The 27,836-nt window shown below is 49.0% G+C and overlaps 1 protein-coding gene across 11 annotated transcripts; it reads right to left on the bottom strand.

Annotated features, from left to right (window-relative positions):
• Positions 1 to 1,943: 1,943 nt before the first annotated feature.
• On the bottom strand, positions 1,944 to 26,681 carry FLYWCH1 (FLYWCH-type zinc finger 1). Of its 11 annotated transcripts, XM_036019943.1 has the most exons (11): positions 26,303 to 26,575; positions 23,981 to 24,097; positions 14,469 to 14,620; positions 13,632 to 14,067; positions 12,910 to 13,371; positions 11,528 to 11,959; positions 11,132 to 11,395; positions 7,836 to 8,099; positions 6,587 to 6,859; positions 5,645 to 5,702; positions 1,944 to 3,066 (listed from the first exon to the last, which is right to left on the bottom strand). In XM_036019943.1, exons 4-11 carry the CDS (start codon positions 13,963 to 13,965, stop codon positions 3,027 to 3,029), a joined length of 2,127 nt encoding a protein of 708 aa, XP_035875836.1. In that variant the 5' UTR covers positions 13,966 to 14,067; positions 14,469 to 14,620; positions 23,981 to 24,097; positions 26,303 to 26,575; the 3' UTR covers positions 1,944 to 3,026. The 11 variants fall into 11 exon arrangements, with proteins under 11 accessions (XP_035875836.1, XP_035875834.1, XP_028366121.1 ...); XM_036019941.1 differs by lacking the exon at positions 14,469 to 14,620; XM_028510320.2 differs by lacking the exons at positions 14,469 to 14,620; positions 23,981 to 24,097; positions 26,303 to 26,575 and adding an exon at positions 26,582 to 26,681 and having other exon boundaries at positions 12,910 to 13,368.
• Positions 26,682 to 27,836: the final 1,155 nt, after the last annotated feature.

Raw genomic sequence — 27,836 nt, forward strand, 5'->3', positions numbered from 1 at the left:
TTGCCTCCTGCTGAGGGAACCCACAGACTGGGGAATTAAACAACAAAAATTTATTGTTCACAGTCAGGGATGGTTCCTTCCTGTGAACAATAGGAGCTGTGAAGGAGAATCTGTTCTGTGGCTCTGGACTGGCTTTGGTGGTTTGTTTGCCATCATTGCCATTCCTTGGCTTGCAGAAGTGTCCATCACCCAGATCTCTGCTTCCATCTTCTCCCTGTGTGTGTATCTGTGTCCAAATTTCCTCTTTATATAAGGATGCCACTCATTGGATTAGGGTTCTCTCTTCTCCAGGATGACCTTGTCTTAACTAATTACATTTGCTACAGCCTATTGGATAAGTTGTATGGTATGTGGACTATAGCTCAATGAAGGAAAGAAAGAAAGAAAGAAAGAAAGAAAGAAAGAAAGAAAGAAAGAAAGAAAGAAAGAAAGAAAGAAAGAAAGAAAGAAAGGAAGGAAGGAAGGAAGAAAAAAAGAAAGAAAGAAAGAAAGAAAGAAAGAAAAGGAAATGTGTTGGGTGGCACTGGTGGACACTGACAACTGATGGGACACGTAGGGACAGGCAGGACAGTGTTGAGGATGGCTCTGAGCTCTACTTGTGTGGTGGGGCCACCAGACAAGGACAACAGGTAGACATTTCTCTTTGCTGCCCGCTTCCGGTGCTCACGGGGCACCCAGGGCCAGGGCCCTGGAGGCAGCCGGATACACAGGTTTGGTTGCAGAAGGGAGGGCTAGGCTAGTGCTGCACACTGACGAACCATGAACTCTGAAAGTGGCTGGGCAGAAAAGGACTGAGGTCCAATTTCCAGAGCACCAACTACCAGGCTTATAGGTCAGGGGTTAGGAGAGGGAAGAGGATCCCTTGAGAAAGACTGGGAAGGAATGCAGGAAGGGGTTGGTGAACCAAGAGACACTATCAAGGCGGGGGTGGTCAGTGACAGAGCATGAGCTCTGAAAAGCATCTGCTGACTTCAGTGAAAAGGAGGTCCTTAGTTCTACCCTGTAGAAGCTTTTCCAACAGAGGACACGGGGACAGGAAGCTGGGCTGGGGCCAGAAGGGGGAGTGGGGCCATGACTAGCTTTCCTATGATGCTTACCTTACAACCTTGGGGACAGGGACTGGGGGCCAAGGCTCTTAGGCCTGGCCACTGCTCCCCATTTTTAAAATTTGAGTTCCTTATTGATACTTTTTCTAACCCTTGTGAACTTTTTAAATTGCACAATTGAGACATTGTTGTGCACTGTCATGCACAGGAGCACAGAGATACCACCTACCCGAGGTGCAGACATAATAAAACAGGATTTACTAGGGGAAACTAGCAGCAGAGTGGGAGCAGGAAAGGAGAGCACCACCCCTCTGAGATGCTGCTGCCTGCGGAGGGGCCAGCTTCCAAGAGAGGGGTCTGCCCTGTGCACTTTGTAACAGTGATGGAGCAGGGGACATCTGCTCCATCATTAGGAGACTTAGGAGAACGACACTTCCAGTCGCCGAGGGTGTCCAAATTTATGTCCATCTGGGTGTCCTCAGTCCAAGTAACATGGACCATCCATCTATCCTCTAAGGTAAAAGCAGGTTTGGAGAAGAAATGCACTGGCCCCTGTGTCCTCTTTTGATCCTTTTTACACTGAACCTCAACTTCTGGGTGCCTAGAGCCCAGCCAAGGTGACAGCCGTGGGACTTGGGACCAGGGAAGTTACTGGCCTGAAGGCCCCACTGGGGAGGCTGCAGAACGGGTAGAAGAGTACAGGCTCTGCAGGTGGCAATGGCTGTGGCTGACTGCTTCATACCAGGCACCTCAGGCCTGTGTCAGGTTCCCCATCCTCGGGAACTAAGCCAAAGTCCAGCTTTCCCACCACATGCTACTGAGACATCTGGAGTGTGTGGCTCTGTGATAGCCAGCTGTTGTTGCAAAGGGGATGTGAACACACACACCAACTCTGCATAGTGAGATATATAAAATAAGGTTTATTGAGGGAAAGGAACAAGCAGAGGGACAGTGAGGGGCATCCAAGATGTCACTGTCCCATGGTGGGATGGCAGGCTCTGTGGTCGGCTTGCCGGGAGAGAAAGAGCCTGCATGTGCGCTCCCTCTGCAATTACAGAATGGGGGAAAGGAGCCTCACTGTCGAAGATGAAGATTTGTTAGCAAGCAGCAGTCTTTGGAGTTCCCAGGGGAACATCAGCCTGCTTCCCCTGGACCTGCTAGGGCAGGTCTCTGCTGTGTCACCTGCAGAGAGAAAGAACCTCACTTCTGCCTCTCCTCCTGCGTCAGACAAACTTGGGTGATCCAGGACACTGCTGGCCTCAGCCAGGCTAAATCTGCCCCATGCTGGCTTTCTGCAAACATCCGGGCTGGTCCCCACTGCCGGGAACAACACCTGCTGTGGGGATCACGGACACTGGGCTCAAGGTGGAAAACGGTGAGGGAAAGAAAGCTGGGCAGTGCGTGTAATGGGGCCTCTTGTTTGGCCTGCTGTTGCTCTGATCACTGCACCCCAACAACAGGCAGTCAAGGGGCACAGAGACCCACCTGGCACCTGTCTAGAAAACACCTGAGTGGCTGGAGCTGGGTAGGGCAGCTCAGCTCAGCTCCAAAAAGCAGAAAGTTCCCCAAACGTTCCTTGGCCAAAGCAGGGCCACACCTGACTGGAAAGTCCTTGGCAAAGTCTCGTGCTCTGAAAACAGATGGGTATTCGTGGCTCGGGGTGGCAGACAGGGAAGAGTGACTTTGTCAAAAGATGCGTCTTCAGATCTTTTGGAGGTCAGGCCTTCCCCACGTCACGCACACCTGTCAGCTGCCAGCTTCTGGCACTTTTGTTTGCTTGCACGAAGACGACACCAGAGCATTCCTCCTGAGAGGCCTCTTGAGGAAGCGTGAAGGCTGCTGATGCTTTCAGAGAGTGGAAAAGGGCTTTTGTCCAGCAGAAGCTAATCGGGTGGGGGATGCCGGGGTCCCGTGTAGATGTGGAACATCCTTGAAGCTGGAGACACATGAGGTTCCTCTGAGTTGGAGAGGAGACTGGCTTCACTGAGAATCACTGTTGGGTTTTATATCTTTGACTTTTCTGATTACAAAGAAACACACATTCATCATAAAAACCCAAAAGTGGCAGAAATAGGGAAAAGAGAAAGTTAAGGATTCCTGTAATACTTTTTCCCTAGAGAAAACCATCAATGAGAACATTTCTATACACACACATATACATACATCACACCAGTCCCTTCAGAACTGAGATTACTCCACTGCCATGAAACTTGGGAATTCCCGACTCTGTGCACTACAGTGCCCTGGGAGGAAGCACCAGCATGTCTGCGGGGGCCCGAATACTGCCCTGGGAGCTGCCAAGCCTTTTCAAGATTCTTGGTCAGAAAACAATTCTCCTCTGTTACTGAGATAGGGTTAGAAAATGTTCTCTAATTCCTTGATATTTCTCACTCCGAGTGGAAGAGTGTGATTCCTCTCCCTTGGGCAAGGTGACTGGCTTCTAACGAACAGAGTAAAGCAGCAGTGAAGCGGTGAGGCATCAGTCATAAAGCTATGGTGGCATTTTCCCCTCTTTTCCTAAACAGCTTTATTGAGTTATAATTCACATACCATATAGTTCACCCACTTACAGTATAGAATTTGATGGCTTTAGTATATTCACAGGATTGTGCATTTATCACCATAATTACTTGCAGAACATTTTCACTACCCCAAAAGTCCTCTCCCTCCTCTTCTATTTTTGGGAAGAATTTGTGAAGAACTGGTGTTCATTATTTAAATGTTTGTAGAAGTCACCAATGAAATCATTCATCTGGGGCTAGGCTTTTCTTTGTGGGAAGTTTTAAAATTACTAATTCAATCTCTTATTATATAGGTCTACTCGGATTTTCTATTTCTTTTTATTTTTAAAAAGGATTTTATTTAAAGCCCTGGCTGGCGTAGCTCAGTGGATTGAGCACGGGCTGTGAACCAAAGTGTCGCAGGTTCGATTCCCAGTCAGGCAAGGTACATGCCTGGGTTGCAGGCCATGACCCCCAGCAACTGCACATTTCTCTCTCTCTCTCTCTCTCTCTCTCTCTCTCTCTCTCTCCTTCCCTTCCCTCAATAAATAAAATCTTTAAAAATTTTTAAAAAAGATTTTATTTATGTATTTCTAGAGAGAGGGGAAAGGAGGGAGAAAGAGAGGGAGAGAAATATTAATCAGTAGCCTCTTGTTCGTGCCCTGACCGGGGACTGAACCTGTAATTCAGGGATGTGCCCAGGCCGGGAATCAAGTTAGTGACCTTTTGCTTTGGCAGGACAACAGCAAACCAAGCCACACCAGTCAGGGCTCTATTTCTTCTTGAGCTTGTCTTTCTAGGGATTGTTTTCATTTCATCTGAGTTATCTATTTTGTTGGCATGCTATTGTTCATAGTATTCCCTTAAAATCCTTTTTCTTTCCTGTGAGGTAGGGAGTAATGTCCCATCTTCTATTCATGATTTTAATAATTTGAGTTTTCTTGATATTTAAAAAATATTTTTGGGTCGATTTAACTAAAGGTTTGTCAAATTTGTTGATCATTTCAAAGAACCAACTTTTGCCCTGGCTGGTGTAGCTCAGTGGATTGAGTGCAGGCTGCAAACCAAAGGGTCGGCCGGTTCGATTCCCAGTCAGGGCACATGCCTGGGTTGCAAGCCAGGTCCTTAGTGGGGGCCATTGAGAGGCAAGCATACATGATGTTTCTCTTCCTCTCTTTCTCCTTCCCTTCCCCTTTCTCTAAAAATAAATTTAAAAATTTTAAAAAAGAACAAACTTTTGGTTTTGTTAACTTTCTTTTCTTCATTTCATTAATTTCTATTTTTATGCTTATCATTTCCTTCCTCTACTTTATTTTACTTTGTTCTTTTCCTAGTGTTTTAATATGTGAGTTTAGGTTGTAGATTTGAGATTTTTGTTGTTTAACATAGCATTTACAGCTATAAATTGCCCTCTAAGCATGCTCGGTGCACCCCGGGAGGTTTTTGTGTGCTGTGTCTCCAAAGCTCATCTCAGAGTGTTTTCTAATTTTCCTCGTGATTTCTTAAAGTCATTGATTATTTAGAAGTATGTTGTTTAGTTGTCACATATTTGTGAGTTTCCCAAATTTCTTTCTGTGACTAATTTCTGGTTTCATTCCACTGTGGTCAGATAGCACACTTTGTATTATTTCAATCCTCTTAAATTTATGGAGTCTTGTTTTATGGCTCAGATATGGTCTATTCTGGAGGATGTTCTATGTGCACTTGGGAAGAATATGGACTCTGCTATTGTTGGCGGTTTTCTTCTTGTTCTGCTCTTTCACTCATTTGGGGGGAAGGTAGCTGTCATGTTTAAGGACACTCAAGCAGCCCCGTGGAGGGGTCTGTATGGTGAGAAGCTGAGTCCCACAGTCATGTGAGTGAATGGATCAGCTGGGAGCTACTTCTTCCAGCTGCACTCAAGCCCTGAGGAGACAGCAGCCCTGGCTGACATCTTTTCTTGGACCTTATGAGAGACCCTGATCCAGAAGCACCCGGCCCAACCACTCCTGAAATCTTGACCTACAGAAACTGTGTAAGACAGTAAATATTTGTCATTTTAAGTCACTAAGTTTTGGGGCAATTTGTGACACAGCATTAGATAACTAATACAATTACCCATTAATCTGCTGGCTTTCAGGAGAACAAGTCTTGAAGCACAGTTGAATTATCCTTTCTGAAGAAAAAAAAAAAAGGAAAACGTGGATTAATAACTCTTTTCTTGTTGAAGCTGCTAGAGCCAGTGACACATACCTTGTAATGAAGACCTCAAGGCCTAAGGATAAAGAAAACCAGTAGAATGATGCTGATCTGGGGAGTTCCCCAGAAGCCCCAAACCACCTGTGCCTGGGACAATAAGCTGTATGAGATCCCAAGAGTCAGTCGGCTGCCCTTGTCCTCAAAAAGATTGGGAATCCACCAGATACCAAAGATGATCTGCCCTTTACCATGCTGAAGGCACTCCACAACTTCCACTTCCTATTGAAACTCCTGGAAATCTTCTTTTATGTTTTAAGCAGAAATCAAGTTTCTTTTGGTTGTTTTATACAACTTGGATTCATTTCTGTATTTTATAAGATGTGGGCCTTCATATTTACATGAATTCATGTGAGACACACAATGCTTTCTAAAGACTGGTTTTATATTCTGTTTATGTGAAGAGAAACCATTTCAATTCAACACAGTTAATTGTTTGCAAAATTTACAGGAGTGTTTGCCTGTGCTTGGGCACATACCTTAGTTCAGTCTTCGGGGTGGTCTATATTTTTTCATCAGATTTTCAAAAGAGACTATAATCATTAAAAAGTTAAGACCTCAAAATAAAAGATACAGAAAATGGTAGTTTGTTTTTAAGGATGTGATAGATTTAAGTGTGTTTTCCAGTTCAGGAGAAGAAGCCAGAAAAGAGGACAGATAGAAGATTCTGGAAAGACAGAAAGGCCAGGGCACAAAGCTCCCAAGACAGTGTGTGTCCCCTGAGGTGTCTGAACCTTGGGCTGGTGGAGACCAAGATCACACGGGCTTTTGTACCCCTCCTCTGCCCCCCATCCCTGTCTGTACCTGGGTCCTCCTGCTGGGCCGCACTGGGGAGCTTCTCCCGCTGCCTCAGGGCCTCCAGGCCCACCAGGTCAGGCATGTGGCAGTGGCTGCGCATCACAGTCACCTGCTGGCCCTGGGTGATGGCCCGGCTGCGACAGCCCAGCCGGGCCTGGTCCCGGCACATCCAATATACCTTCTCACCGGCAGCCTTCTCCTTCCTGTAGAGGAAGGACTCGTATACCAGGAACCTCCCCCCGAGGGACGTCCTCAGGAACTCCAGAGGCTGGGGGGTTCCTGGAAGGAACACAGTGCTGTGAGTAGAGTGCCTGGGCCAAACCTTGGGAGCAGGGGCAGGAGCCTAGGTGCCAGGGAGGGAGCCTGTTGCCTTTTTCCCACTAGCCTGCTCCAACCAGGAAACTGTCATCCCCACCCCCTGTAGTACGCTGGTTACTACCCCTGTCTGTGCCTCAGGGCCCTGGGGACCAAAGCTCAGGTCACCGGCCTAGGGCCCATAGCTCTGACACCTACAAGTGGAGACTGCTGTCTCTAAGGGTGCTAGTGCTGCCTGGGGAGGTTGGCTCTGCAGCCGCCCAAATCTCGAGCTTCCTGCTGGCCTCTCCTGACTTGGCTTGGACTCCACACTTCCTGGCAAGCACCCCAGGTCAGGGGCTGAGCTGGAATATTTGGGGAGGCCCATGGCTGGTCTGAACCATGTGCAGCAGGGACCTCCCAACTCCCCGTCCACCCTCCTATTGGCCAGCTGGCAACCAATCAACTCTGTGTCTTATGACCTTAACTGAAAGGTCAAGCAATGTTGGGTTTGGGGTGGCCAGAGACAAATGCAGGGAGGGTGGCAGTTGAAGAGAGAGAGGAGGCAGAGGAAAACAGGCCTAAGAGAGACCCAGAGAGTGGAGACAAAGGGCCCCCAAGGTCTGGGCACACTGCCCCATAAATGGGTGCCAAGCACTTCCTGTACTGGCTAATAATGCCACCCTGGCCCACCCCTTTTTCTTCAATGGTCTGAGTGGGTTTCTCCCACTGACAGCCCATCTCAGCCTGGGACCAGCACCGTGAATGAGGAGCCCAGATGCAGCCTCTGCTCTCAGGGAACTCACAGCCCACATGGACGGACTGATGTGTCTGGCTGGACCCCACTGGACATGGGCCATGTACGAAAGGTCCTAGCAGGCAGCCTTCAGCCTGTGTTTTGAGGCTGGCCCCGGGGCCAGCCAGGTCAGCAGGGAGCCCAGAGCCCAGTGCCAACCCACACCTGAACCTTCCCTCTGGGCTCGGCTGGGGGAGTTCTCGCGCTGCCTCAGGGCCTCCAGGCCCCCCAGGTCCGGTGGGTGGCAGTGCCTGCGCATTACCATCACCCGCTGGCCCTGGGTGATGGCCCGGCTGCGGCAGCCCATGCGGGCCTGGTCTCGGCACGTCCAGTACACCTTCTCGCCGGAAGCCTTTTCCCGCCTGTAGAGGAAGGACTCGTGCACCAGGAAGCTGCCCCCCAGAGGGGTCCTCAGGAACTCAGGGCCTCCTGGGGGGAAAGAGGGGAAAAAGGGGCAGCAGTCAGTGGAGGGAAAGCCTGGAGCCTGGGCCTTGGAGCAGAGCAGTGAGGTGGTGGGTGCTCTATTCTCAGAGCCAGAGCAGCTCGGCTCCTGGAGTGACCTCCACAAGCCCTCCCATGCTGCTCCCACCTCCTGATAGCAGGAGGCCCTAGAGCCCAGGGCACCGACACCCACAGGCCAGGAGTGTTAAACCCAGCCTAGCTTCAGGTCCTGGGGGCTACTTTCCGGAGTCTGGCATGTCGGGGAGATGGGAGACTGTGAGGTGGAGGCCGCTGAAGGCAGAGGGCTCTCCCCCCATCTCATGGTGCCTATGGGAAGAGGGTGTCTTTACTCCATGCACTCGCTTATCCCGGGGCCCTGTGATGGGATGCCCACCAGGCCGTGCGGTCCCTGATGCACTGGAGGAGTAAGTGGACAGCTCCTCTGGGGGACAAGTAATCAACAGTGACATGGGTACTGTGTGTGGCACCTTCTGCTTTCCTGCAGCAGGGAATTGGGTTAGAGAAGAGTAGACTCTCCAGGGAGCTGGGCTAAGTGGGGATTTGACCCGAGGACAGCAGGAGGAGGTAAGCAATAGAGTGAGCCAGGTCTTGAATGTGTTGAGAGGGAGGTGGCCAAACCCTTCTGCCCAAAGGACTCCCTCCCCTCCATCCAGGGAACACACAGAAGAGCTGGAGACAAACTGGGAAATCTGTCTCCCCACAGCAGAGAACAGCAGGAGCCATGGGGCGGGGGTGGGGGGGTGGGGGGGTGAGAAAGCCCTGGAGAGGGTGGGGGCTGGGTCGAGGTTATCTGGATGTGGAAAGGAGCTAGCTGACCTCAGGGCATGTTTTTGTTCCTCCGGCACCACACCCAGTGGAAATGTCGCCTGAGGGATGATGAAGGCTCAGAGTATGGGGCAGAAATCTGGAGAGGAGGGGACAGGGCAGTAGAGCAGAGATGCTGACAGAATGGGAGAGGCTGGGGTATGGAGGGGCAGGTGCGGTTACAGACTTGGCAAACCAGCCTGACGGGGAAGCCACTGAGAACAGTGGAGTCTTGTGGACAAGTCTGGGAGGTCTGAGGTCCCTCAGAAGGTGGGGTCTAGGGCAGTGCTACACAGGGGGGCTGGGTGTGAGGTGTTTGTATGAAGATCAATGACATAAGGGTGTCTGTGCCTTGGGAAGAAAGACTCTTTGGGGTGCGGAAAGAGGAAGTGGAGGTCTGCAGCTGGAACATGACACTTGTCGCTTATTTTCCCTGCCCAAGTCCCAGAACGCCCGCAGCCAGCCATAGACCACTGTAGGAAGTTCTTCCCATGGACACTGACCAGCCCAGGGATGCAGACTCAACCTAAAGCTTCAAACCAAGACGCATTACTACTTGCACAGGATCAGTCCTCAGAAAGCTGTGTCATTCGAGAACAGAGACCAAACATTTGCAGAAGGACTCATGTAGCCTGGGGCTCCGCAGATGGCCACACTCTCCATCAAGAGGCTTTCGGATATGCATGGTCTGAACAGTGTGGCCTCCAGGAATTCTTGCTAGGGGAGTGACTAGAGGAGGGACTTCAGATGACAAGGGGGTACACCAAGCAAGAGCAAGAGAGACCTAGAGATGAGGGTCCGGCTAGGGGACCACAGGGAGATGGTGAGGCAGGGCCCCAGTCAGACTGGAGCAAAAAGACCTGGAGTTGTCTGCCGCTGGATGAGGAAAGGAAGTGGTGTGTGAAGAAGAGAAGTGAGGGGCATGCAGAACACCAGGCTGACAAATGAAGCAGCTGCTGGACTGCCCGGAAAACAAAGCCCTGTGTGAGGAGGAAACAATGGCGGCACGTTCCCAGCTCAGCGTGAACAGGTTTATATAAGCAAAAACAGAAACTGCAGTAACTTCATTGAAAGGATGGGGGCAGCAGGTAACAGCTGAAGTCATATTTTCTCTCTCTTTTTTAAACCAATTCTTTCTTTCATTGGAAGTCAACAAGAGGTTGAAAAAGCAGTCATAGTGGTAGAAGCAAATTTCAAGAAATAGGGCAGCAGATACTCTAAGAAACAAGGGAAAGAGCCCAGAGTGGTTATTCAGGGTGGGAATTGGGGGCGAGGATAGGGCAGGGCTGCTGTGTGCCTTGTAGCTTTGTCTCCATGTACACAGAAGTTACAAGGAAATGGGGCAGGGTGGGGGGGAGACAGTCAGGAAGAAATATAATCAGAGATCGCAAGCTTCAGAGAACTTTAGGGCCAAAAAGACTCCAGAGGTGACTCAGGTAACTCAGAAAATTGTACAATGGGTAACCCCTGAAGGAGAGGCAGATGTCTCTCTGACATGAATAAAGAACTGGGCCGAAGTTGCTCTTCTTAGCAAGATGAGGACAGGAACATTTACATCACTGTGACCGTGAGAGCCCAAGCGCTGCACCGTGTGGGGCTGACCAGGTGGACAAGGCTGACAAGAGAGGGGCTGTATCTCTCTCATCGGTGCTCCCTTAGGGCCAGTGACAGAAATTTATGGAGAGCAGCTGGAGGAGAGAAGTAGTTGATTAACTACACGAAAATAGCACCTTCTGTCTTTAACCACCAGGTCTGCAAGATGTCCTTGTTACTAGGCTCTGTATTACCCACTCACACTGTAAAAATGGCCTTGTGCAATCAGCTTCCTTTATAAATGCTACAAACTCTTAAGAAAAAGAAGGGAGAAGGGAGAGAAAAGGGAGCCTGGGTTGGTCATGTGGAGATTGCAGGGCAGCTGGGCTGCTCTGAGCAGGAGGGTGAGGACTGCCACCTGAGTCGGTGGGACCACCCCCAGCCGCCCAGAGCCTGGTGGGGTCTGGTCGGGAAATGCAGTGAGGTGGTGGTCAAGGAGTGGAGGTGAGGAAAGGGAAGAGCAAGGAGAGGGCTGTAACTCCTTCCAGAGTGCTCTTAGCAAGGGAAGGGAGGGTGCTTGCTAGGGAGCATGGAGGGTCAAGAGGGAAAGGCTAACTCACTGGATCTCTTGCTTTTTCCCAGGCCTGCAGCATCTGAATTACCTGAAATTCCCCGCTGGGCCGAACCAGGGTGTTTCTCCCGCTGCCTCAGGATATCCAGGCCCACCAGGTCAGGCGGGTGGCAGTGGCTTCGCATCACAGTCACCCGCTGGCCCTGGGTGATGGCCCGGCTGCGGCAGCCCATTCGGGCCTGGTCGCGGCACGTCCAGTACACCTTCTCGCCAGCGGCCTTCTCCCGCCTGTAGAGGAAGGACTCGTGCACCAAGAAGCTGCCCCCAAGAGGGGTACTCAGGAACTCAGGGCCTCCTTAAGAGAAATGGGGTAGGTGGTCAGAAAACGCTGGGCCAGGCCTGATGCTACCCCCTCCTGCCTCCCAGGCCCTCAGGAAGTAAGACTTGATGGGGCCCCAGCTCTGGTCAGTGGGTAAGGAGGACTCACCTGGGCCCTTGTCCTGGTCCTCGGTAGGGGATCCCCGCAGGGCCTGGGGCTTTGTGGGCTTTCTGGGACGGGCCCTGGTGAGAGTCGTGGTGTCGGGCGCCTTGCAGTAGAGCAGGCCATCCACGCCTTGAAGCACCTTGTCCACTTGGCTCCCAGGACCAGCTGGCCTGGCCTGCGGCACCTTCATGGTCTTCTCCTGCTGCCGCCGGGCCTGTAGGCCCTCCATGTCAGGTGGGTGGCTATGGTTGCGCATCACAGTCACTCGCTGGCCCTGGGTGATGGCCCGGCTACGGCAGCCGTGCAGTGTGTGGTCTCGGCACGTCCAGTACACCTTGTCTCCCACAGCCTTCTCGCGCTTGTATAGGAACGACTTGTGCACCAGGAAGCTGCCCCCATAGCAGGTCCTCAGGAACTCGAAGGGTGGGAGCTCGCCTGGAAGAGGAACTGGCAGTCACACTGGCAGAAGGGGAGGAGGCGGGCGGTTCGGCTAGTGGAATGGGTGGCCAGGTGGGCTTGGTCCAAATGCACCCCACTGAGCCCCCTCACCCAGCAACCCAATTGGGGGCTGCAATTCCTCTCTTGGTGGTCAAAGAGAAGGCCACGTCCAAGGTTATGCACCCAGAAGGAAGACAGCCTGTGTGCTCAGTCACTTCAGGCCATACTTTTTCTTAAGGTTTGTTTGACATTTTTATTTAATTTTTGAGTGATACTTGCACATGTCATAAATACAAATGGTATGAAGACACACAATGTAAAACCAGTCCTTCTCCCTCATCCAGCCCCAAGTGTCCAGCACAGCAGCTGCCTTTAATCCTTTAATCCTCGAGTCCTTAATCCTTTCCAGGTTGGGAGACACCCATCTTTGGGACCAAGCCCACCTCCCAGTTATAGGTAATAAAAACTGCACAAAAATTCCATCTATAAGTTACTCAGTGCTACCACCACACGCTAGGCTGGTGCCGAGTACTTCCCACATGCCAAACATCTAATCCCCCTGACACTTAGGCTATCACCCTTCTAAGGACAAAGTTCCCAAAACTGCAGAAATTCAGCAAATGTTGTGAGGCTACCCAGCTACATGAGGTGGGGCTGGAACTTGAATCTGAAACCCATAGCTCAAAATTCTCCCACCAGGCCAACCTTCCCAAACTGCATGGGTTACCAGGATTACATGGAGCCTATTAAAACTCATGGTTCTGGGCCCCACACCAGACCCTGCTGCATCAGAAAATCCTAGAAGGGCCCTGGCCAGCAAGGCTCAGTTGGTTGGAGCATCATCCTGTAACCAAAAGGTTGCTGGTTTGATTGCTGGTCAGAGCACATGCCTAGGACATGGGCTTGATCCCCAGCTGGGGTGCACGCAGCAGCCGAAATGCACTCACCGATCCTCAGTATTCGGCGTTTCTTGAAGGGTAAGCTCAGCATCGACAAGCCTTGCAGCCCTCCACTCCTCTCTGGAGCCGGCATGCTTGGCACCAGCCCAGGGGCAGGCTCTGGCTCCTTGGGGCAGGGCCATGGGCCCACTCCCTTGGGTGGCTCCTCCACCTGGCCTCGGAGGACCTCAGGACCCCCAGAGCCTTCTGGTAGGACTGGACCACGCAGCTTCTGTTTCTGGCGCCGGGCCTCCAGGCCCTCTTCATCAGGGGGGTGGCAGTGGCCCCGCATCACTGTGGCCCGAGAGCCTCGGGTGATGGCCCGGCCCCGGCAGCCCAGCTCTGTGTGCTCTCGGCACTTCCAGTACACTTTGTCCCCCACGGCTTTCTCCTGCTTGTACAGGAAGGACTCGAGCACCAGGAGGCGGCCCCCGAATGGGGTCCTCAGGAACTCCAGGGGCTTGGGGTCTGCTAAGACCAAGGAGAAGGCTGGGTTAGCTAACACAGAGCAAACATGAACCCAGGGATGTGGACCAGAGGGATGGGGGAGATGGTGGACAGGGATGAGGATTGTCACACCAGCCTGGGACAGCTTTGTAATGAGAGACAAGCAGGCGTGGCTCAGAGAGGGAATGGGACATCCAAAGTCACTGCACTGGAAAGAGAGGGGGAGGTTTGTGGTGCCCCAAGTCTGAGCATGCAGGGCCAGGGGTAGCAGGCCTGGAACTCACCTGTATCTGGCTTGTTGTGTTTCTGCTCGGAGACCCGGGGGCTTGGCTGGACTGGCCCTCCCTGCTCCTCTGCTGGCAGGGCCTGGAGGGTCCTGGCCAGGGTGTCAGGGCCAGACATCTCCAGGGACGTCATGCAGTCTGCTCCTTTGGGCAGGGAGCACACCCCACCCCCGTTCTCAGTGGAGGCCATTAGCAGAACCAGATCAGAGAATTCCTTGAGCTTCACAGGGGCTGTAGGAATAACATTAGTGCCAGTCCCAGGGGGCTCGGGGGACAGCTCCTGACCGGCCTTCACACTCTCACTCTCTTGCTCGCTGGGCTCAGGCAGAGGCATCCTGGGACCAACAGCCTGTCCCCCAGGCCGCACTCAGGCCCCAGTGGATGGACTTCTACTCCTCCTCCCTGGCAAGGGAGCTGGCAGTCCAGGGGCTCTGTCCTAAGAGAGGATACAGCCCCCATCAGTGAAGCCTGGGGCTCAGAAGGGACCCGGGGTGCAGACTGGGCAGACGGGGCACCAGGATGGGCACGGACCTGGACACAGCCGGAGAAGCCTGGGCAGCTGCTTCTGCTTGGCCAGCTCCTCTCTTGGCAGCAGTGAGTGTGTCACCTCCCCCATCCAAACCTCACTCCCCCCAGCCCCCAGTGTAAAATGTGCCAAGCACAGGGCTCCTGGGGCAGGAGGCGGAGAGGGCAGCACTGTTGGGGGATAAAGATACTGATCACTGAGTTACTACGAATCGAGGCCTGAAGGTACTGAGGATGGGGCCAAGTGTTTCAACGGTTTTTCCATTTAACCTTTCAGGCCCTGTGTTATAAAAGTTTACCATTGTTACTGACCCAGTTTACAGATGAGGACACTGAGCCAGGCCAGGGCGGCTAATGCAGCCAGGAAGCAGCAGAGCTGGGAGTCTTGTTGAGGAAGATCTGGAGCCCAACCTCACACGACCGACACCTGCTGTACCTTGTCCAGGTAACAGTCCCTGGTGTTCCTGAGCGCCAAGCATCCGAGACAGACAGTGGGGACGTGGGCTCAGGTCATTGACCCTCCCAGGATTCCCAGAACCTTCCCACCCTGACACTCTGCAGACCAGAGTCCCTGGCCCTGGGAGGTGGGACTCTCTGGACTCACAACTAGATCCTGCCCCAACCCCAGGCAGGAGGCCTGGGGCCCCCCAGAGCTCAGGAGGTGCCGGGGTTCTGTGAGTGCAGTGACCTCGTACCTGAGCTGGTGCTGGCACTGCCTCAGCTGGGTGGGGACAGGGCTGTGAAGCTGTTCAAGAATATGTGGTCACCTAGGACTCCCTGGCCTGGAGAGGCAGGAAGAATGAACTATGGGCCAGGGTGTACCGGACACTTGGCCCAGGGGCACCAGTGTGGAATGGTCTTTCTGTCTTCTCAGGGGAGTAGGTGGTGGGTGGGTTGTGGGGTCTTTCCCATCTTTCACTAATAGCCCAGATTCAAGACAGCTGCCTGCGTTCGTATTTTGGTTTCTCCACTGTGACCTGCCACCTCCACCCCAAGTTCTGCAGTTCCAATTCCTCCTGGTTCCCCATACCCACTTAGAAGTTCCCTGGGCTGGTGGCCACATTTAGCTCTTCAAGGCCTGGTCAGCCCAAGCTCTGGGCCCTAGGGTTTCCAAGTATCCTGCTGCCTCCCCAGAAGTCCCTGCGTTCCATGCTTGCCCAGCCCCCAGCAGCAGCGAAGCTCAGCCCTGAGGCGGGGTGAGTCAGGAAAATAAATCCTCCAGGTACTGGGACATCTGGTTGGGAGACCCCGCCTGACCTCCTGTGTCCTGCCTCTGCACCCTGGTCCAGCTCCGAAACAAGCTAATCCCTCATTCTTGTGCTGTCCTTCTCTGCCCTGCCTTTCCCACCACAACTCCATGAGGCAGGTGGGGACTCTGGGGACAGTACTGGCAGAAGCAGACACCTCTTGCACCTCCTCAGGCAGATTCCCTCTGGCAGGTAAGGGTTACAGTGGAGGCCCCACCTACAGGCCACCTGGCTTCCCATGCTGATCGGCCCCAGTGCATGTCCCTCCACCAGCAACCTGCCCTGCTGGCTCTCAGGCTCTCTGGGGTCCCTGGGGTCCTTGGGGTCTCTGGGATGAAAGAAAATGGTGGGCCCCCTATGCTGCCTCCTTCTTGTGCCCCAGAGAGTTGCCCGTGCTCTCCACCGACAGGGTGAAAAAGCATAGAGAAGCCGGCCTTCCCCTCCACAAGATGGCCTTTCCGACCCCTCAGGCCACCCAAAAGCTGTAAGGTCACTGTCCAGCCAGCATGCACATTCTTACAGCACCAGGCAGTTGGTCCCTGCCACACAGCTGGACAGGACTGGAGGTTGCAGGGACTCCCCTGACCCCCCTCCCCACCCCACACCAACTGCCTGGCCCAGACATAGGATGCTGAAGCCCTGCCTCCTCCTGCTCAGCTGGGGTCGACAGGACCAGCCATGACCAACACAGGTGAGCATGGCAAGGACTCAAAATTCCCCCGAAACTGTACGCACCCGAGTCAGGACACTGCAATCCTCTCAACAGAAACTGCTGTTTAAATTCGAGACCCATGTACTGGAAAAGACCTTGTATAACAAGAGACCTTGAACTATAGCTCACCATCATCTGGAAAGGTCTGGGTACCTCCAGGGACTAGAGTTTGGATTTGATTCACAGTTCCTATTCTCAGCCATTGAGGGGCCTTAAAGTGTAGACCATTTAACAACCACAAATTCTCCTGTGAAGTATGTAGGCCCCTTTACACTGTGGTCTCGAACCCGGACTGGCCTCCTGCCCAGATTGGTCACTCACTGTGTGACTTGTTGAGTGTCACGGAAATACTGTAGGGGTCTGGAGTCCTTGTCTGCTGGGACATGGCCCTGAGACTGACAGGGAAGGGGGCTGTATGAGCGGCCACACGAGAGGGACTGGAGCACTGCAGGAATGGAGGAAGACCATCTTGCACTGTCCAGCCCAGCAGACCCTCCAGCTGGGTGTAGCCACATGAAGGTGCCTGGGAAAGCCTAGCCACCCCACGAAACGCTGATCAATAATAAACGACTGTCACTTAAGCCACTAAGATGAAGGATTATTTACATTTATTACACAGTTCTTGGCAAGTGACTGAACCTCATGGGTTTTGGCTTTTTGAAGAATGGAATGACACTAATGGTTTTGCAATATTCAATATCAAAGTGCTTTTGAAATCCAGGTGCCATGCTACACAAATATTCAATCCCTCAGATGGCTGCACTTAAAGGGCTGTGAAGGTGTTAAGTATATTAAGGAGCAAAATATTTAGTATATTAAGTATAATACACTCAAACAAAAATATTAAGTATAAAGGAGAGCAAATGAGAGTTATGTATTAAAAAGTATGTAACATGAGGCCTGACTTGTGTGGCTCAGTTGGTTGGGGCATCGTCCCTCAGAGCGAAAGTTCGGCAGTTGGATTTCCGATTAGGACACATGCCTAGGTTGCAGGTTCAGTCCCCTGTCTGTGCGTATACAAGATGTTTCTCTCTCACACCTGTGTTTCTTTCCTTCTTTCTCCTTCCCTTCCCCCCTCTCTAAAATAATAATAATAATAAAATAAAAAGAAAAAGCCTATAACATGAAGTAACTAGTCACAGAAGGATAAATACTATATGATTTCACTTCTACGATTTGGCTGGAGTGATCAGACTCAGAGACAGAAAGTCGAATGGTGGTTGACAGGCGGGGGAGGGGGTGGGGAGTTGTGTGAGGGGTACAGGGCAAAGTCTGGGACAATGACAAGATGGATGGTGGTGATGGTGGCACAACACTGTGAATGTGCTTAATGCCACTGAACTGTGTGCTTAAACATGACTTAAATTGTACATTTTTGTGTCTATTTTACCACACAGGCAAAGAAACAGTCTGTAACCAACTATATGTAGTAATGCCCCATTTACCTAACATCTGATTAACTACAGGTGTCCCTCCACGATTCGGAATTTTTACAATTTCAGGTTTCACAATTTGTCCATTTGGGATAGATATCTTCATAAGCTCTTATAACCCCTCACTTTCTGGATAAAAAGGTGTACACATTTTACCCTAATTTGGAGAATAAAGTGTCTTCATCCATTTCCCTTGGCACACCTCCCAGGTGCCAAGGGCTCCCCATATCCCAGGGGAGCCCTGTCTCTACCATTCACGTCCTGCGCCCTGGTCACCAGACCTCTGCGCCTCTACTGGTTCTTTGCATTTGGACCATCAAGGTTTTTGGTCTCCTGTATACTAAAACAAAACCTAACAAAACCCCCTTCTTCCCTTAATGGTTTAATTTTGCAAGGACAGCCCACACCCTTCCTTCTCACCCTGGTCATCCGCAGACACTCTCCTCTTTGGCCACCATGCAGAATCGGTCCATAAACCATGCTCTCCCTCCGAAACCCTTGTTCACGCCTGCACATGGTCTATTTGGACAAGGGCATTTATTTAGGAATACAGGAATGAAGTTCTGACACATGTTACAATATGGATGAACCTTGAAAACACGATGCACAGTGAAAAAAGCCAGACACAAAGGTCACATATTGTGTGATTCATTCATATGAAATGTCCAGAAAAGGCAAATCCACACAGACAGAAAGCAGATTAGTGGTTGCATAGAACTGTGGGGGTGGGGGAGATCAGGGAGTGATACCAAGAGGTGTGGGGGTTCTTTTGGGGATAATGAAAATGTACAATTAGTCCTGGTGATGGTTGTACAGCTCTGTGAGTACACTAAAAACATTAGAATATACACATTAGATGAGGGATTGTATGGTATATAAATCATATCTCAATAATGCCATTTAAAAAATCCTTATAGGGCCCTGGCTGGTGTGGCTCACTGGATTGAGTGCCAGCCTACAAATCAAAGGGTTGCTAGTTCGACTCCCAGTCAGGGCACATGCCTGGGCTGCAGGCCAGGTCCCCAGCAGGGGACGCGCAAGGGGCAACCACACATTAATGCTTCTTTCCTTCTTTCTCCCTTCTCCAATCTTAAATAAATAAATAAATAAATAAATTCTTATAGTTAACTCAGGTTCCCAGGGTCACTTGGATAAAAAACAGTTTTCTATACCATAAACAGGCTTCTTACTCCTGGGCTTGGTTTCCTCATCAAAGGAGGGGGGTAGTATAAATTGTGTATTGAGATATTTTGTAAGGTGCTAGTGTTATATTGTAAAGACTACACAGAATACATTTTTAAAATGTTAAGAACAAAACACTAATAAATCACCCATAATCCTGCCACACCAGTGCACAGCTATTTATATTCTTGTAATTGTACCTTTAACAACTCCTTATTTCCTGTTGTACACACATTGTGTTCAACATGTTGTTTGCTATTTTACTGCATGTTAAAGTGGTAAGCCCCTGCCTACAGACTAGGTGGAGTCCTAAAGCATTATCTAACTAACCTAGGCCCATAACAGTTACAATACAAATCTGAATCCTCAGCAGCAATACTTGTGAAGGCCACAAGATGGTGATGTTGCCCCCATAAAAATGAATCTACAGCATCCTTGGTAAAAGTTAAATGCACAGAACAATGTTTCCAAAACAAGAATTTGGGAGTTTGAATGTGTCACAAAAATAATTCAAGAATTCTGAAAATGCTTGTATCTATAAAACTTATTAGTTAAGAAGCAGAATCCAATGAACAAATTCAACAAACACTATTTTTTCTAAACTAAGTTTTAAAAAAAACCAAACCCACAGTATCACTGAGACCCTGACATTACCAATTCGCTTTTCTTCTGAATCTTCTTGATTCCGGTCATACTTTTTATTTACTGACTAATTTTACTTTATGTATTCATGACTTAAAATAAACCATAAGTAACGAGGAAGAAATATCTCAAAATGTTGAAAGTATTAAGAATAGTGATTTATTTTTTCCTTACACTTTTTTTTCAAAATGGTTTACAATGTGCATAAACTCTTTTTACAGTGGGAAAATATTAAATGCTTTAAAGATAAGCTGTATCTTCTCGCTTGGTGATTTCTTTTTAACTCTGTAACTCATAGAAAAAGCAGGGAATATTCCTATATGACATGATGTCATACAAGAAAATAAATAGTATAAACAATAGAACAGAGAAATGAGTAAAAATCAAGTATATTAAAATCCCTGTTCGGGGATTTGCATAGCCTCAAAGATATTTCCCACAAGATGTTTATTAACTACATAGGGAAAGATAGTAACTTGACAGTGAAGAAATCCCACAGACATCCCCTTAAGTGCACAAGGTCAACCAGTAAAAAGACAAATTTACTCAATAACGTCCTTGATAAAAGGCACTGACAAGGACACAATAGCATCTCTGTGATACTCCTGCCCAAAACATGCACCCCTATTCTAGTCAGACAAGCCACATGGAGGGACAGTCTACAAAACAACTGACCAGAACACTTCAAAACTGTCAAAGTCATTGAGGGCAAGGAAAGGCTGAGTACCTGTTCCAGTTTGCAGGAGACTGAGGAGACATGACAACTAAATGCAATGTGGGAGTCCAGAACAGAAAGAGGGTGCTAGGTGCAAAGGTGGTAAAATCTGAGTAAGGTCAATAGTTTAGGTTAACAGTGTTGCACTGGTGGGGTTTTCCTGGATTTGATCACCGCACAATATCAGGTAACATGTTGACATTCAGGGAGATTGGCTGATGGGTATATGGGAATTCCTTGTGCTATTTTTGCAATTTTTAAAAAGTCTAAAATGAACTAAAAATAGGTTTTTGAAAACCCAAGTTTCAAAATTATAGACACAATGAAAGTTGACAGAGAAAATAGGTGATCAGAGACTTCCTAAGGTGGGCAGACGGGGCAGTGCAGGGATTAAAGTGAGGAATGCCAGTTGCAGAGGTAACAGGAACAGGGCTGTGGCCAGACCCTCAGAGTAAGCTGTCGGCTGCACTGATGCATCCCTACAGGCCAACTATTTTGTGGTTTGTCATAGTGCTTCCAACTGATCTGCCCAACGGGGGGTGCTGTGGGAGACTGGAGGGCAGAGCAAGCAGGGTGTCTCCACGGTCACCTGCCTGATTTGGCCCCACCAGGGCTGTCTGCTCCGGCTTTGCAGGGTTGCCCTCCCACTGCCCTGGATCCCTGGCATGGTTGTGGTGGCAGCATCTAACCACTGTCCATCTCCGAGGATGCTCACCATTCTTGTTTGGCTTCTCGGCTCTTCTACCACCAGGAAGAGCAATGAAATTCCCAGTTGAAATCTTACAGTAGTTTCTGTTTTCCTAGTTGGATTCTGACAGATACATCCTTCAGGAGTCTAAAGGACTGTGATTACAACATTTAATGTTTATCAAACAGCAGCTATGTGCTACACTAAGCTAAGGACTTTCAATGCATCATGTCATATTATCTTCCAAACAGCCCCATCAATTAAATTCTACTGTTCTTTGCCCTGGCTGGTGTGGCTCAGTGGATGGAGTGCTGGCCTGAATACTGAAAGGTCACTGGTTTGATTCCCAGTCAGGGCACATGCCTGGGTTTTGGTCTGGGTCTCTCACATGTCAATGTTTCTCTCCCTCTCTTTCTCCCTCCCTTCCCCTCTCTCTAAAAATAAATAAATGGATGAAATCTTTTAAAAAATTCTACTGTTCTTTGATATTACAGAGTAGGCACATAAGGCTTAATTTTAGGTTCCTGAGACCAACCTAAAGGACAGGACAGCAAAGGACAGACCAGAGTGAGCATTCAAACCTTCTGGGTATGCCTTCAGGGCCTAAATTCTTAAAATAAGTTAAAATAGTTCCAGCCATAGGTATCACTATAGTGAGTTAAGACTGGTGGTTTTCAGTCAGGGTGACTTGCTCCCTGGGCAACATTTGGCAAATATCTGGAGACATCCTTGGTTGTCACAACTGGGGGGGGGGGGCAGGGCACACCACTACCCTACTAGTGGGTAAGGGCCAGGAAGGTTACTTTTACTTATCCCACAGTGCCCAGGGCAGCCTCTCACCCCACTCACTTCAAAGAAGAATCTGGTCTAAAATGTCAATAGTACCAAGGTTGAGAAACCCTGCCTAAGACCAGTGTTTAAAAAATGAATAGGCCCTGGATGGTGTAGCTCAGTAGATTGAGTGATGGCCTGCGAACCCAAAAGTCTCTGGTTTGATTCCCAGTCAAGGCACATACCTGCGTTTCAGGCTAGGTCCCCAGTAGGGGGCACACAAGAGGCAACCACACATTGATGTTTCTCTCCCTCTCTTTTCCCCTCCCTTCCCCTTTCTAAAAATAAATAAAATCTAAAAAAAAAAATGTAAATCTAATTTGCAAAAACTATGAATTAAACTTTTAAAAAATGAAGTAGAATATAAAGACAGCATCCATATAATGAAGCTAAATATAGTTTTCATTAAGTTTTTATTTTAAGTATTTGTAAGTGTAATTCTGGTCTCTGTAAGAATTACCCAGGGTATCTGACAAAAATACAGGTGCCTGAATTTCACACCTAAAATTCTGGAGAGGGATTCAAGAATCTGGGTTTCTAACAAGTACTCCATGAGGCTTTGGTACTAGTGGACCATGAACTGTGCTTTGAGACACACTGGAATAAATGCCCTTGACAAATAGGTGGTCTGCAGCTAAGTGACCAACTTAAGAAGTATCTGAGGGTTTTTTTGTGCCAGGTACTACACAAAATGTTTTATGTATGTCATTTAAATCTGTCACATTGTACAGATTCCCTCATTAATGTGTTAAATAAAATCATTAACATCTCTTTATATCAGTGGGAGAGTCATGATTTCATCTTTTAAAAAATGATCCTTTAACAATTTAACAAGTTTCAGATACTCTGGAGTGTTGTGGGCACCTCAAAAAGAGAGGAACTTGAGAAAATGTATAAGTAGTACGGGTAAAATATGGTAGAGAGAGCTTCCTGGGCATGGTTTCTATGCCTCAGGAGAGCAAACACCAGACTTTCAAAAATTCAACCTGAGATTCCTTATGAAGACTTCCAGCAAAGCAAACTCAAGAAAGCCTATAAGGTGCCCTGGCTGGTGTGGCGCAGTGGATTGAGCGCTGGCCTGTGAACCAGAGCATCCCCAGTTCAATTCCCAGTCAGGGAACGTGCCTGGATTGTGGGCCAAGCCCCTGGTAGGGGGCGCGTGAGAGGCAACCTCACATTGATGTTTGTCTTTCTCTCTCCCTCCCTTCCCCTCTGTCTAAAAATAAATAAATAATCTTAAAAAAAAAGAAGAAGAATGAGACTTAAAAAAAAAAGCCTATAAGGTGAATTAATACACTTGCTGCACCTAGGAAAATAATCAGACCAAAACTAATGAGACCAGCCTTATTTCATGATAAAAATACCTTTCATTGAGATTATGAGACTGTAGGGAAAATTTGTTCTTCAGTGGAAAACTACACATTGTCTAGAACATACCCTTCCAGGTTATATGAATCTAGCCTTTCCATAGCTTGAGCTATTTTAACAACTCTGTACATTATACAGAATAATGAAAAGTAAGAACTGATAACAATGCAAAATAACTTAGGCTAAAGACAATAAATTCTCTCTCTCCATGTAAATAAAGATAGACATGTAAATGATTCTTCCCACTGGGGAAGAAACCAATTTTGACTCCATCTGTACATTCATTTCTAAATTCTTGATCTAGTCTTCTAAAATCTTCTTTGGGTTCTCTTGACAACTGACTGTAAGATCTTACTGGTTTCTTGGTTCATGAATTGAGTAAAAGCTTTCACACATGTTCATTTTATACCTGTATGAAATCATGAGTTTTATTTCCTTTGTTTTGGTCTAAGGCTCCACTTTTTAAATTATCCTGGTCATTGGTCCTATCATCTTTGGGTTCCAGTCACAATTTAAAAAATTACTTCAGCTATACCAATCTTTATTGCATGTAATAAAAGTGAGTATTATCATATGAGACTGCTATTTGTTATACATATATTTATTCTAGGTAGATTAGCATTTTTTACTTTGGATGGTCATTGTTTTGAGGTAAATTCTTGGGTCCTAATATATTTATTTCATAGCATTTAATTTTTACTTAATACAGATTTCTTGAGCATCTGGAGTGTTTTTCAGTCAGGCAGATGTAAATGGAAAGTTCCAGAGCTTCACAGTTTTGGTTGGTCACTCTCTTACCCTCTCTCCCCTCCCGCAAAACTGCGGTACAGAGCAATCTGAGGGCAGTATTCAGATAGCCTGCTCTGATAATGTTGTCCTCTGGTGGTGACAAAGGGATCGGTGTAAACCCAACACACAAGTGACACTCCTGGGTCCAAGCCCTGATCAGTAAGACCTTGGAAGGTGGAGCCTGGCTCAGCAACTGACGGTGGATCAACAGAATTACCTTCACACAAGAGAGGGACAACCCCCATTGTCAGGTGCCAATACCTAGGTCCTTAGCTCTGGCTTTCTAGGTGGGAGACCTGGGGCAAATCCCATCACTTCTCTGGGCTGGTTTCACCTGTGAAACAGGAAAAGTGGCAAATGAGATATTGTATGTGAAATTCTTCTATAAATTGTAAGTCACCATACAAGAACAGGGAATTCTTTGTCCAGGCCCAAATAGTGGTCCTGAAGAATGGAGGGGAGGAGAGAAGGTCATGATGTTTGAAAAAGCTCTAGGATGAGCCCTGGCCAGGCAGCTCAGTTGGTTAGAGCATCCTCCCAATACACTAAGGTAGAGGGTTCAATCCCAGGTCAACGAACAAATGCATAAATAAATAAAACAACAAATTGATGTTTTTTCTCTTTCCTTTCCTCACTTTCTAAAATCAATACATAAAAAAGAAAAGGAATTAAAAAAAATTTTAAAGATTTTGTTTATTTATTTTAGAGAGCTGGGGAAGGGAGGGAGAAAGAGAGGGAGTGAAACATCAATGTATGGCTGCCTCTAGCACACCCCATATCTGGGGATATGGCCTGCAACCCAGGCATGTGCCCTGACTGGGAATCAAACCAGCAATGCTTTGTTTCACAAGCCTGCACTCAATCTACTGAGCTACACCAGCCAGGGCTAAAAAAAAAATTTTTAAAGCTTCTGGATGAGTCCAATTGCTGTCCCCCCACCTTTCGCCACTAATGAGCTATGCGGGTTAAAGATGCACACTGGCCAGTCTGTGAACCCTTCTATATACACACCAGTCTGAGTGGGTATACAGGCATTATTCTTGGGGGGGCTTGTAGGTGGCAGCGATCAAGATTCAGAGCTGCTATTTTAAAGCAGGGCTTCTCAAACTCAGCACCACTGGCACCTTGCACCATATAATTCTCTGTTGTGGTGGATGTCCTGTGCAATGAAGGATGTTGAGCAGCATCCATAGTGTCTACCTGCTAGATGCCAGAGCACCTCCAAAGTCCTGACAACCAACATTGTGAATGTTCCCTGAGATGCATTATAGAGAGATTGAAGCCAAGGGTACTCCCCTCCCCTAAACCCCAAATCCGCCATCAGAATCTTAGCTATTTTTAACTCCTGCCTTACCAGGCCTATTGTGTCCTCAAATCTCATTCTCTTTATACTCTATCCGGCCATCTTCCACGCCTTCCAGTGCACATCACCTCAGTACTTCGACAATCCCCACTGTGTCCTTAATGGCCTTCTCCACTAGCTTGGTCTTTCCAATTCTCCCTACGCAGTGCAATACTGACAGGTTAATCTTCCTAAAATTCTACTTGAATCATTTCTCTCTCCAATAAAAACCATCTCCATCTCTGTTATAAAAGCTACACACACACACACACACACACACACACACACCCCTCCACAATTTAGCTCAGGCCCCACGCACTTTCTCTTCCTCCAGTCTGACTATGGGGTTTTGGAAGATTTGGAAGACGAGCACAAGAAACCTGACTGAATCAAACCAGGAAATTCAAATCAAGTCCTGGAAATGGTCTTGGGCCTGAAACACAGAAATGTCAAAATAATAAAAATATACCCTTTTGAAGGTTACACATGATTCTGTGATTACGCAGCTCAGCATCCACCAACGTCAAGGAATAATGGAAGTGAAAAACTGATGGTTAGAGCAAGTGTTTGGAACTATGGTCACACAGGATAGGTCCCAAAATCAGTTTCATAGTTTAGCAATAGTCTTTTGAAATGGAAAGAATAGAATAGAATAGGCTAGGCTGGGCTAGACTAGAATAGAATGTGAATGTGAAATTAGGGTAACATCTCCCTTTAAAGTTATCTTTCATTAATCTGTATGTACAGGTGCAGGGTTTGTACGTAAAATATATTTCTCAGTGTAAGTTGGAAAAAAGTTTGAAAGCCACAGGGGACAATCTACATAGTCAGAAGTGGAATGAGGAATATAAGAACAGCAAAAAGTGCAAGGTCACTGGTACCTCCAGAGCTGCAAAGATGGGTGCCAGAGTGGAGGCAGTATGTCGTGGAGTGGTCACCGCTGGGGAAGACGGGCGAATGTGGGGCTCCCTCATACCGGGTGTCAGGGCTCAGTTCCAGGGTGGGGTGGGTGCGGGAAGGAGGGGTGAGGAGAAAGGCGGCGAATCTCGAGTGAAGGACAAGGAGGCGGCCTCAGCGCCGCAACCCAGAGCCTGGGACCCCCCCTACTCCCAGCATCAGCAACCGTTGGGACCGCCGGGAGAGTCGCGTCCGTATCATAACTGGAACCCTCCCCGACCCGCTGGGACCCGTCCTCACCGGGCACCGGCCAGAAGGCGACGGCATCGGGGCCCTCCCTCCCCGGCGACCGAGCTGCGGCAGGTCCTTTGGCCTCGGCCACTGCAGCCACAGGCGTCGACCTTGCGGCCCAGGCCCCTCAGGCCACCGCAACCGGAGCTCCGGATCCCCGCCCCCACATGACACTCGGGAGCGAGCTCCGCGCCCTCGCGCGCCGTCACACGGGTGGTCGGGAGCGCGCGACACCCCTCGGGGGAACCGGCCTTTGGGATCGCCTAAGCCAGCTCTCGGTTTTCTTACGCAGCAGAGCCCTTTTTGGGGAACGAAATCCGCTTCTCCGGGTCTTGCGGCGCGGTGTGGAGCTGGCAGCTCAACCAATCCGCGCTGGGAGGTGGGGCTAGAGCTCGCAAAAGAGGTGGAGAAAGCCCAGGATTGGATGGCGACTTCCTGGGCGGAGCCTCAGTACCTGCGTCTAGTCCGGGGTCTCCTGATTGGTATCTCCTACACTAGTGAATGGGGATCTTAATTGGGAGCAGAAGGCAATTTCTTTTGCTTCTCATTGAAACCTTCAAATGACCCCGTCCCAACCTGGGCCAATTTGAGATTCAAAATAAATGATAATGGACTATAACATTGAATAAAATAAGAATCCATGACTTGGCATGATGTAAATAAGTAAATAGGGGAGAAGGGAAATTTCTTTTAGTAAAAATATGTAAGCTAATTTTACACATGGTTGACTACATAATTTATTTTTCTTTTGGAAATTTCTTTTCTAAATCTAATTATTATCAATATTGCTGCTGTGGCTGGCATCATTGCTAACATTTGGGGGGTGAAGAATACATGGGAATGCTTTGAACACTTCCTGAAATTTTTCCGTAGGTGTGAATTATGTCAAAGTAAAACGTCAAACAAATAAAAATATTCTGGATAGGAAAGCATTTATTTCACATTGGTCCCTCCCTCGCCCATGGGTCCGGTCCAGCCTTGGCCCCTTGGTCCCGACCTCGTCCATAGGTGCAGTGGTCGTCCTTCGCACAGCCACTGGGCACTTGTCATTCTCCGACCCCCTTGTGATGTGGGAACCAGAACTGATCTGGCGTGGGGAGCTGAGGGGCCTCAGCAGGGCTTTCCTAGACACTTAGCTGGTGAAAGCCTGAGGGGCTCCAGAGGCGAAGCGCCCGCCTGTCGCCCGGACGCCTAACCTCTCCTCCCGCTCGGTCCCCGGGACCTCGTTCACCGCGACCCTCCCTAGCCCTGGGGGACCCATTCCTCCATTCTCTCTTTCGCCAGCCAGAGCCTCCAGTCTTCTAGCTGCCCGTCCTCGGCCTCGGAGTTTGTGGAGTAAGACGCTGTTCCTCTGTAGGGAACTCCGCGCTGTTCAGACCACCCTCCCCTTCTCCCACGTGTCGCTCTAAAGCAGCTGCTCTAGCGCCCCCTGGAGCCAGGTGAGTGGATGTCCACATCCTGCAGGGCCCTACTGTTGATCCTCCCGCCGGCTTCTGGTTCCCTTATTCTCCGAATCCTCCGCGAGTTCTATCCCCGAATCTGT

The sequence above is a fragment of the Phyllostomus discolor genome, chromosome 3, assembly GCF_004126475.2.
Source record: "Phyllostomus discolor isolate MPI-MPIP mPhyDis1 chromosome 3, mPhyDis1.pri.v3, whole genome shotgun sequence".
Taxonomy (NCBI): Eukaryota; Metazoa; Chordata; class Mammalia; order Chiroptera; family Phyllostomidae; genus Phyllostomus; species Phyllostomus discolor.